At 37.2% G+C, this 12,275-nt stretch overlaps 1 protein-coding gene across 2 annotated transcripts in view; it reads right to left on the bottom strand.

Annotated features, from left to right (window-relative positions):
- Positions 1–727: 727 nt before the first annotated feature.
- The window catches only part of RPL22 (ribosomal protein L22), a 382,415-nt gene continuing 370,867 nt past the window's right edge, over positions 728–12,275 (bottom strand). The window contains exons 2-4 of one of the 2 annotated variants that reach the window (XM_067567072.1): positions 11,976–12,081; positions 8,310–8,434; positions 728–940 (exon numbers count right to left, since the gene is read on the bottom strand). In XM_067567072.1, the coding sequence (XP_067423173.1) occupies positions 796–940; positions 8,310–8,434; positions 11,976–12,081 (376 nt within the window). In that variant the 3' untranslated portion in view covers positions 728–795. The remainder of the gene's footprint in view (positions 941–8,309; positions 8,435–11,975; positions 12,082–12,275) is intronic. The other variant, XM_067567071.1, reaches the window with a different exon arrangement.

The following is a 12,275-nucleotide window of genomic DNA, read 5'->3' as shown; positions in this document are numbered from 1 at the left end:
TTTTTTTCCCCCAATAGATATTTAATGAATTTTAAAGTCATGTACCTCAATATTTAATTTGTTTTTAAGTCGGAAAGCAAGATTTTCAAAATCAACTAGGGGATTTAGCCACACAAACCTGCTCAGCTGAAGAGGAATTGTGGTAAAATCCTCTCCAGCTTTGAAAATCACAACCCCTGTTAACTAAAAAAAATTATCCCATAGCTAAGGACTTTATTAAAACAAAGCAAGGCCAGTAAGTTAGATAAACACCACAGAATATTAGGCTTTACTTAAGCTTTACTTACCTTAAAAATATCACAACATGGGATAAATCCTGATCCCAGTTATAATCTTTTCCAGACTGCTTACCAATTTTCAGCATGGAGTATTTTAGTCATGCTACAAAGTCTATGGAAAGAGACCATTAAGTATTGCTGTACTTGGAGAGTCACTATAATGAAGAGGAAATCTCAATTCTCCAATAAAAGGAGAAAAATTAATATCCCCTTTATGAGGAACCTCAGATTTTCTGAACAAAATTCTCTGAATTAAGAGTAAGTATGAGAAAGAAAATTGCTGAAAGTTGTGACAGTGGAAGTTAAACAAACATTAACCTTATAAAGCTAACTATAAGCCTTATCTGTGAAGTAGATCTATGAAGTAGTACACTTTAGAGTGATCACTATTGTAATCTGGACAACTGGAAGAGCCGCTGATGTCTAAGGCTTGGAAAACACAGAAAATGTTAACATTTTTTCCCATGTTTTATTGAAGGAAATTTAATATACAAAATATTTCCAGATGCACGTGCATTTAATCCTCCTCTTCCTCCTCTTCTTCATCCTGGTTAATCTGGAAGTATCGCAACTCATAGCTTTCCTTGCTATTGGCAACTACACGCAGCCAGTCACGCAAGTTGTTTTTCTTCAGATATTTCTTAGTAAGGTACTTCAGATATCTGTGGAAAGATATATCCAATATATCAGCCAATAATTGAACTGAAGATTGTATAAAGATTACACATTTACATTACATGTTCTTGAAATCTTGTATGCTATGTAATTTAATTTTCCTACCTTGCATTATTTAATAGTGCCTTTCATTTCACCTCTGATAAAAAAAAATAGGAATTTGTCTTGCATTTTCATGTCACGCTTTATAAGAAAATTACAATAAGATTGACTATAATGATGTAGATTGTAACGTGCCATTTTACTTTTTTCAGAAAGAAAAAGAAAACGTGTAGGTTGAAAGTGTAAGTGTGTTTGCATCTTCATGTTTGCAACATCTGCCTAATAGCAGCATTTAATATTCTTTTCTGAAGACACTCTCCTGGGGGACCCTACCACTAACACCTTAAAAGGACAAATTGTCTCTTCCATTAATGTTTTGACAAGCAGTTTTAAAAACAATTTTTCTTAAGAAAAAGAATTGTCACCTCTGTGAGAAATTACTTTCTGCGAGGCAAGACAAAAGCATGATATCACTGCAGAAGTGACTACAGCTTATATTACAGCACAGCACTGAGAAAGTAAAGGAATCCACTGTGAAGTTACGCCATGCCACGGCACCAAACAAAACACCTTTTAGAAGAGGGCACCCTCAAGACAACAAGGAATGTTCTCATTGCAAAAGGAAAGCACATTTAACCATCCATTCCATCCTAGTGTAGATACCATGAGCCAGCTTCTACTGGACTTATTTGAGCAAAACTCCCATTGGAATCACTGAAGTAGGGACTGCAGAACAACATGAATTAAAAGCAAGATTTTTGGAATAAGACACTATGAATCACAGAATAAATCTTATGAAATAGTTATGTCACACAATGCAGAAAGACGAGTAGTTCTCTTCCTCCCTCAAAGCCAAAGAGGTCCACACTGCCAAGAAACAGTAAGGGAAAAAAAGGTACTAAGTTAAATTTCCGTGGTATCAAAGTTTAACAAGAGCAGGTACAAACCTCTTTGAGTAATGGACCGACTGACATATTTCAATTCTTTACTAAGTCATTATTGAAGCAGTGCTCAGAACATGCTAGGTGCTGTGTTGACATGCAGGTGACACTCCCTGCCTTGAAGAGTTTGCAATCTTAAATGGACAACACATAAAAAGGGAAGGGGAAAGGTAAGCAATATACATGCAAAATAATCAGGTGATGTGTGTAAACACAGTTTATAGATAAAAACATGGAACTAAGTCTCCATCTTCCCCTCAGCCTAGTCCTTGCTAATTTTTGAAGAGCAAATGCATTTATACCTTGTAAGTGGGTCTACAGAAGTGAGTCTTTAGGAGGGATTTGACTGAGACAAGAATAGAGGCTTGCCAAACAGAATGAGAGGAGATTCCAGGCATAAGGGGACAGCATAAAAAGGCATAAAAATGACTTGACAAAAGACAACAGGAGAAATCAAGGCTAGCATCATTGGCAGATGGGAATAAAAGAACAAGGAAGTAGACAAGGTCAATGGTGTAGGCAGGAACTGCTCAGTGTAAGGCCTTGAAGAGACAACTATTGTATGAAAAATACACTGGAAGAAGTTCAATTGCTAAAAGTTAATGATCTTAAGTACTTAACTGCCAGACAAAATGTGCGTATGTATTTCTGATTTACTGGTAGTTTATACTTTTTTTTCTCCAAAAGTGTTTCATTACATAATTTACATAAGAATGGACATGCAGGGTCAGACCAATGGTCCATCTAGCCCAGTATCCTGTCTTCCAACAGGTGCTTCAGAGGGAATGAAGAGAACAGGTAATCATCAAATGATCCAAACTGTCGGCCATTCCCAGGCTCTAGCAAACAACAACAATTACTGCCTATCCTGGCTAATAGCCACTGATGAACTCCATGAACTTATCTAGTTCTTTTTTAAATCCAGTTAAAGTCTTGGCCTTCACAACATCCTCGCGCAAGGAGTTCCACAGGCTGACTACTGTGTGTTGAGTGAAGAAATATTTCCTTTTGTTCGTTATAAGCCTGCTGCCTATTAATTTCATTTGGTGACCCCTAGTTTGTGTGTCATGAGAAGTAAATAACATGTCCTTTTTTACTTTCTCCACAACAATCATGATTTTGTAGCCATCTATCATATCCACACTTAGTCGTCTCTTTTCCAAGGTGAAAAGTCCCAGTCTTATTAATCTCTCCTCATAAAGAAGCTTTTCCAAACCCCTAATCATTTTTCGTTGCCCTTTTCTTTATCTTTTCCAACTCCAATATATCTTTTTTGAGATGGGGCGACCAGATCTGCAGGCAGTATTCAAGAAGTGGGCCTACCATGGATTTATGAAGAGGCAATACAATATTTTCTGTCTTATTATTTATCCCTTTCCTAATGATTCCCAACATAGGTAGTTTTTTTTTTTTTTAGTGTTGCTGCACATTGAGTGGATGTTTTCAGAGAACTATACACAACTCCAAGATCTTTCTTGAGTGGTAACAGCTAATTTCGACCCCATCATTTTATATGTATAGTTGGGATTATGTTTTATAATGTGCACTACTTTGCATTTATCAACACTGAAATTCACCTGCCATTTTGTTGCCCAGCCACCAAGTTTTGTAAGATCCCTTTATAACTTTTCACAGTCTACTTTGAACTTCACTACCTTCAGTAGTTTTGTATCATCTGCAAATTTTGCCACCTCACTGTTTACCTCTTTTCCAAGATCATTTATGAATATGTTGAACAGTACTGGTCCCAATACAGACCCTGAGGGGATACCACTCTTTACCTCTTTTCATTCTGAAAACTGGCTATTTATTCCTACACTTCGTTTCCACTCTTTTAATAAGTTACTGATCCAAGAGAGGATCTTTCCTCTTATCCCATGACTGTTTACTTTGCTTAAGAGCCTTTTGCTTAAGAGCCTGTCAAAGGCTTTCTGAAAAATCTAAGTACATTATAGTCACTGTATCACCTTTGTCCACATGCTTGTTGACCCCCCTCAAAGAATTATAGTAGATTGGTGAGGCATGATTTCCCTTTACAAAAGGATGTTGATTTCTCCAACAAATCATATTCATCTATGTGTCTGATAATTCTCTTTTTTACTATAGTTTGAACCAATTTGCCTCATACTGAAGTTAGGTTTATCAGCCTGTAATTGCAGCAATCCCCTCTGGTGCCTTTAAAAAAAAAATGGCCTCACATTAGCTATCCTCCAGTCATCTGGTACAGAAGAGGATTTAAATGAAAGGTTGCATACCACAGTTAGTAGTTCTGCAATTCCATATTTGAGTTCTTTCAGAACTCTTGGGTGGATACCATCTGGTCTGGTGATTTATTGCTGTTTAATTTATCAGTTTGTTACAAAATCTCCTCTAATGACACCTCACTCTGGGACATTTTCCTAAGATTTGTCACCTAAAAAGAATGGCTCAGGTTTGGGAATCTCCCTCAGTCATGAAGACTGATGCAAAGAATCCATTTAGTTTCTCCGCAATATCCTTATCTTCCTTGAGCGCTCCTTTAACATTTCTATTATCCGGTGGCCCCACTGGTTGTTTAGCAGGCTTCCTGCTTTTGATGTACTTCAAATTTTTGTTAATTGGTTATCTGTTCTTAATTGTTTTTTGGCCTTTATAATTATATTTTTATACTTTATTTGCCAGAGTTTATGTTCCTTTCTATTTTCCTCATTAGGATTTAACTTCCACTTTTAAAAGGATGCCTTTTTTACTCTAACTGCTTTTTAATTTGTTGTTTAGCCACGGAGGCACTTCATAATTGATTTCATTACTAAACTATCCTTTAAAACGAAGGGTTTCATTTTATGTATTTTCCACTTCAACAGTCAAAAAATTCTCTCAACAGCCTAATCAGCTATTTAGAAAATTAGTCCCAAACAATCAGATGTCAGTTTCTATTTCAGAATGCCAGTCTCTATTTAAATATTAGTACTAAACACTTAATTCAATCATGCTAAATGTAAATTAGTCATCTGCTTATCACTGATTTCTGAAGACAGCATATGAAGATTAAAACATTAGCACCTACACAAGAAATGACAATACTAAGAAAACCAAGTTTGGGAGGGAATTAAAATTTGCACACAGTCCTTACTAAATAAACTCAACTTCAGGCTTTTTTTAAAAAAAAGAGATCTTTGCAAAATAGTAAAATTCATTTCCAAATTCACATTAGAAGTACATACTGTATCCTGATACGAGCTGACTAAACTAGTGTGCCAACCAGAGAAAAATCAAGGACCAAAGTATCAGTAGGGTTAAAAAAGGTTAATGCACAAACCATACAGAAGGTATATAATGACTCAAATAAATGAAACAAAATCTACTAAATCAAACTTTTCACCAGCTGGTTACAAAAAAGCAGATGCTCCTGACACAGCAAGTGATCAAAGTGCTTTTAAAGGCCAATTTTGTGAGGAATTTTATTAAAACTGGACCTATGCACCCTTTTTGCTTATTTTTAATTCTGCTTTTTGCTTATTTTTAATTCTGCTTTTATTTTAGCCACAGAAATATCAGTAATCTCAATTTTGGCCTTCCCTGTTCATTCTGGAGGGTCTAATAGATAACTCTATGTATATAAGAAGCATCCACTTACTAACTGAAAGGGTGAGCAAGGCAAACCTGGAACAAGGCTTCCTTTCACCAAAATGTTATTCACTCATGTTAACCAGGCATTAAAAAGAGACTTAAATAGTAAGTAAAAATCCCTTCCCTTCAATTGTTCTACTTTCACTGTCTGGACATCTGTGATATCAACACTTCATTAATTCTCCAGTTATCAGAAGGGCTTCCAAGGCAGACAAGACAAACTTCTAATGTAAAAAAGGCAAGCAGGAAAAAAAACCTTAACATACCTTGAGCGGCTCTGAAAGGTATCACGTAGAAGCCAAAAGGGCACAAGCCCTTTTTCTCTTATTTTACAGGTCACTCTTATGATGTGAAATGGCTGGAAACTGGGCAAAGTGTTTGCATTTTATATTAAGTGGAGGATTGCTGAGATTTCCAAAGATGGCCTATTATTTCAGTAATAGGCATTACCCAACAATTAAATTATAGTATGTTAAATGTATCTACCAAATATTTCCTTTAACTCCTATGTCCCAGCAGTTACTCATTACGTGCCAAAGGATTTTACTTCAAACATTTGCAAACTGTTTTAAGTGTCAAACACTTAATTGTCCATAAACAATCTCTTTTTTAAAATGGTTTACTTATCAAAATGAAGAAGAGATAGCCAACTAGCTTGAACGGATGGAGATGAGGCAATGGGCCACCTAATCAAGAGCATTCATAGGGACAGACTGAACTAAATACTCTAGACAGGAATGCAGTAATTTGTCATTATTTCTACCTACTGGCACTTAAGTTTATATCAAGTGAAATCTTAGCTCCACGTATGTTATTAGTAAAATTCCTATTAGCTTCAATGGAGTGAAGATTTCACTCATATTTAAGTGCTCACTGCTCTCGCATGCAGCATACTGTGCTCCACCTAGTTACCACATCCCACCCCACGGCTGCATTGCAGTGGGTCTGTATGGACAGTTGAGCACTTTCTGCTCCATTGGGTTGAAAGACTCTGTAGAAAATGTAAATACTACTACTCTGATATATTGGTTACTAGCATTTTTTGATAGCTACCATGTCTGTTGCTGCATAAAACTCAGCAGAAATTTAACACTGTCAAAACACTTACATGATTAATCTAGATCTGACAATTAAAGCCGTTCAGTGATTCAGGCTGTTTGCTACTGTGTCCTTTTCAAACACAGTTATGGCCAAACAAGTCCTTCTAAAAGATATGTTCCATTTTTAATCTCACTTATTTTGTACCGTTTACAAGTCAAAACAAGGTTATACAGCCAAGCAGCTAAATAGAACCAAATTCAGCTGGGTCCTGAAGTTAGTCCCTTGCTTCCAGGAATGCTGGTATTAGATTCTAGAAGGATGTTAACGGACGCAGGATATGAGGAAACAGAAGAGGAGCACATTAGATTATTAGAAATGGTTCCAGTGAGTGTATTTTTACACATGCTTGCTTTGTTATAGCTTTGTTAAAATCCATTTAATAAAATTACCAAAACCATGTTGTGGGTAGTGTAAAGATTCTGACTAACACAGTGTTACCATTTTACAAATAGAGAGAGCTGATACATAATTATTATTGTTTGCCTCTGATATTACATGGCAAACATTTGAAAACCTGTTAACTTCCTAAATACATTATAAAAAATGAAACAGTTCCACTGAATAATTAGTTAATGTTTATGTCTTGCAATAATTTGTTTTGACCTTTACATGCTTAAAAATACTTTTTTAGGAGGCAGTGTAAAGGCGGAGTGGGAGGCTGAAATCCAGTAGGATGATTAGGTAACGGAAGATTGTAGAGTAGTGGGAATCGTCTGGATTGTTCTCATTTCTAGACTTAATGTTTGAGATATTTTAGGAAGTTGTAGAACTGTTGTAAAAAAAGTAATTTTTGTTGGGCACCAGCTGGACTCCACTGAAACATCTTCCACCGCAAAATTCTAATGGAGTATTTTTGTTTAGGAACAGAAATGCAGTCACTGCGTAACCATGTGTGCAGTTCACCAATAGAGCTGAAAGCCATTTGCCAAATCCTTTCCAAGACAGTCCTTCTTGACTTGTTTTCATCTTGTAGCAATGAGATGTAATATCTTCTAATGCATTAGTATTTAATGGCAGAGATTCCGAGGACCCAGAAGATCAGAGTTAGGCATTAAAAGAGAAAGTATTAGTAAAGAAGAAAACCGTTGTGAATGTGATGCTTGTCAATTAAGAGAGTGACCTGCCTCCTGGTGACAAACTCAAGAGATCTAAACAAAGTGTGAGAGAACTCTGCTAGTGGTGTAACTGGTTCAAATTGCCATTAGTATCTTTTAAATTGTCTAGAAGACCAAACCAGGAGCTCTAAAGTTTCCCTACAGTAAATTTAACAAAAGGTACAGATTGACAATAGTGAACAGTGAAGTCCTCTAAAATACTGAAGCCTATTCACTTATCCACAGAATAGGTACTGCATAGGCAGCAGCCATGTAAACACCTTCACACTATCCTCACCGCTAACACAACTCAAGCCTGATCTAGAAGGCACAGACCCTTTGCCGGGACTGCCAAAAGGGGGCCCAAACAGTGTCAATGGTGACTGAATTTTGTTATACCAACATCAGTCCATTAGAAACTGGACTGTGACATCATACACACCACGGAAATTTACCATTTGATGGCATTACCAGCCTGAGATTGATAGTATCCTACTCCCTAACCCCTTTAGCTACACAGTCTCTTTATATTTTATTCCAATAAATTTACAATGCCTCCTCTCCCTTACCTTTTGGAAAACGGAACCTCTGAAGTTACAGTGATTTTGCTCTTGCTTCTCTCAATGGTCACCACACCTCCACCCAGATTACCAGCTTTTCCATTCACTTTGATTCGTTCCTGCAAGAACTGCTCCTGCAAAAAAGGGTAAGATTTATTAGTCAGAGCTGTTGCTATAAAGTCTCTCTGACTTGGATGCTAGGAAGTTAGTGGAGACCTTTTGCCTTCAAAACATTATATACAAGATTAAACAGCATTTTTTCCCAATGTACTGGACTTTAACCAAAAGCCAGACAAGTTTTAAAGTGTCTTACTCACACATCAAACATTGAAAGCAAATAATTGTTTTATTCCTTGCAAAAACTTAGGCCCTGATCCTACAAAGATTTACACGACTAATCCTACTGCCTTAAAAGTACCTAAAGTTAAGCAACGCACAAATCATTGCAGAATCAAGGTTGTAGTGAGCAACATACATCAAACCCATTGAAGCCTGGACATATACACCAGTCTTAGGCATTAGTCTTTCTGGATATCTGAAAAAAATAAGGTTTTAAGGATTCGAGTTCCTACAAAGGTTTAAATCACAGTGAAGAGGAGGCTTACTGTCTATCTTTATAAAACTTATTTTTCCTCATTTCACATCTCACGTTCAGTGATAAAGAACTTATAAAAGGGCTTCTAAGAGATAAGAATCCTTCTGAAATGTCCCACATACATGTTTCAGTGAGCACATTTCCTGTTGCCTTTAAAATCCCATATGCCACTATGCAAGCATCAAAGAAAATATAGCAGTGGTCATATTCTTGGCAAAGTGTAGCCAGTTGGAGGCTTCACAGTCAATAGCAAAATAGTGATCAGGAAGAAACTAGAAGGTGTCTGAGTTACAAAGTGAAACTCTAGTATTCTACCAGGATTTCAAAGTTATAAGAAATATGAAGTCTGATTGCCTTCAGTGTTCTATTATAATTGTGATATGATGATCAGATCAGCTAGCTGAATCAACAACATTCAAACTACAGTTCTGATAAAGAACTTAAAGAAATTAAATAGGCCCCATGTTGTGACCAAAATGCTTTTTTCCACCCAATCACCTCCACCATCTCATACCATTTTATTTTTGATCTATGAAATGGGTGTAGTATAAAAAAGTGTTCAAATCTGAAGTCTTAAATGAAGTTTAATTGAAATCATTGGAAGATTTGCCATGAAAAAAAAACCCCACACATTCAACACTACATTTTTTTTTTTTTTTTAATTCAGGACCGTTGAAAAACTCCCCAGTATTTCCAAGGAATTTCAGGGTTACAAACAATTCTAGTATTTGTCCAAAATGATCAAGATCAGCAGGCATTAAATTAGCAAACCAATAGAAAATATAATTGATGAAAGTCTAAACCATATGGACTTTATTTCTAGAACTAGTTTCTAAAGCCACTTTCAGCTCAAGAGTATTCCAACATAATACTTGAAACTGTCCTCCCCAAAGCTGAGAAGCCACAAAATAGTAATTCAGTAGTCAGAAACTTCTGTTGTAATGAGTTAGGGCAGGTCTATACTACAAGATTGCATTGGTGCAGATGCACCGATTCACATTTGTAGTGTAGACCTGTCCTTAGAGAATTAAAGTGCAGAACATCTGTCCAAGAGAGATCCCCTCATCAAAATTACAGAGAATTTATGTTAAAGTAAATCCACTTTAAAACCGGTTTTTGCCCCAGAAGGGCATTAGCAATTTGAATAGGCTTTCCCTGGCTATGGATAGCAGCCCAATGGTGCTGAAATTATTCTACAAACTTATGCTTGGCTTTGACTACATTAGGCAAAAACCATTGCAATGAACAGCCCGAACTTGCAACTTTTGGCTAAGCTTGGATTTCATACACACACAACCTATGATGTTTAAAGAAGGTTGCAACTGTTGGCTGTAATATCTGGGAGAAAGTCTTTAGCTCCTAAGCAGGTGCAGTGACCTGATGAAGCCTCCAAAGCATTGTCCTCCCAGCTGCGCAAAGGTTCAGTTGGTCCCAATTTCATTACACAATCTTTGCTTCACATCTGGAAGTAAACCTAAAGCCCTTGCCCCCAGAATTATGGGATAAGTGAGTCAAGTCCCAGAAAACATTAGTACAAATACTGCTATGCAGGACTTGCCTGTTGCTGTGGACTCCAAGAGAACCCAGACAATTTATGCAATTAATGCCACCACAATGGTTCTCCCATTTAGGGCCAAATTCTGCACTGACTTTATACCATTCACATCCTCATCTATCATCACTGACTTAAAAGTTATTACAGAATGTAAATTAGAACAGATTTGGACCCCATATGTAGAATTACCAGAGACTCGATCACATTTGACTGGAGTCTCACACTTTGTTATTTGGCCATGACGGTATCAGCAAAATACTAAGTTTCCCTTCAGTCAAGGTTGAACCAATTGTATGTATGTGGCTTCCAATGTCAATGTAATAGGACTGTTAATATAGACATAGTATTAGCCTTCATCTTGAACAGATAAAGTAGTCAAGTTGAGGCCAATCTAAGCCAGCATGTATTAGCTAAATGCAACTTAAACTCAACCTTTTCTCCCCCATATGTATGTAGGGCAACACCTTGTAGCTTGATTTAGCTGGCCCTGTTCTATCCTGAGCAAAAACTTGACCATTTTTCATAATCAAGACAATCCCTAAGAGACTAAGTACAATTTTCAGAAGCATCTAATGACTTAAGTGCTTGGGAGCCTACATCCCATTGCCTATGGAACTTCTGAAAGTTTTGACATAAAATACCAGTCTAGGAAAACGTTTTGTCATACATTCAGGCTTAGGTTACGCTACCAAGTAGAAGTTGTTCCATTAACGTGGTTTAAATCCAGCATGGAAAGGATCTACCTTACTATCCCAGAAGAGCAGACAAGATCTGAAAGATGTTAAAAGCAAATATGGTTCCTTTAATAAGATACATGCATTAACTTGACCACTTAGCTGTCAGCCCAAGATGAGTGAATTCAAATTTACCAATTCTCAGTGGCAAGCACTAACCAGTGCCCACTCTTTTATTAAGGCCTCATCTACAGTAAGATTTTTAGATAAACATATCCCAACATTGCTTCTCTACTGATAGTAGCCACGGGAGGAACACTGGTGTAGACAAGCTTCCACAGCCATCTCCATTTGAACACCATGCAATGCAACCCTGATCAAAATAGATGTGTATAACATCATGGTAAAAACACAAGCTGCTGCAGAAGCCTTTGCTATAAACGGTCCCCCACCACTGCCTTGCACTGTGGGAATTGTATTACCAAATCTAGCATAGGCAAGATCTTCAAAGCAATGATACCTTTGCCACTAACTTCTGCTTAATGGAAAGGAGACAGCTTGAAAGAGAGAAAGGAAGTTCACAACATCACTGAAAACTGGCTCAGGAAACAGAAGTTCATAGTCATCAAGCCAAACAGGCCAGCAATACTAACATACATGTTTGGGTATATTAGAGAATCGTGGAGAGTGAGCAGGGGAGGGAAGAAAAAAATTAGTGGATTTTTGCTATGGTAAGTACATTTTCATAATCATTTTGTAGAGCTGTTGAATGATTCTTTTGCTGGAGCGCCTAGTGGCAAACTCAGTTATAGCTAAGGAAACACAGGTTGTCTAGAGCATTTAAAACTTACGAAGTTGGCTGCATCCATGATTCCATCTTCGACGGGATGGGTGCAGTCCAGAGTAAACTTTAGGACCTGCTTCTTTTTTTTGCCACCTTTCGTCGCAGGCTTCTTCTGTACAGTTAAAAAGAAATAAAGGTACACGGGTTGTGTGTGCGAAGATACTCTTAATGCCAAAGCTTAAGGTTAAAATGCAGATGTTAATGTCAGTGAGTAAGAAAGAGAGAGGAGAGCTTATTAACGACGTCACGGCTGTGTCCCCAGACAGGACTGCACCCCGTGCCCAAATACATTTCCCAGGGCTACGGA

The sequence above is a fragment of the Emydura macquarii genome, unplaced genomic scaffold (assembly GCF_026122565.2).
Source record: "Emydura macquarii macquarii isolate MOO-44397 ecotype Brisbane River unplaced genomic scaffold, CSIRO-AGI_Emac_v2 contig_2768, whole genome shotgun sequence".
NCBI classification, from domain to species: domain Eukaryota; kingdom Metazoa; phylum Chordata; order Testudines; family Chelidae; genus Emydura; species Emydura macquarii.
Note: the sequence above shows the minus strand (reverse complement) of the source record. Positions and strands in the feature narration are given on the sequence as shown.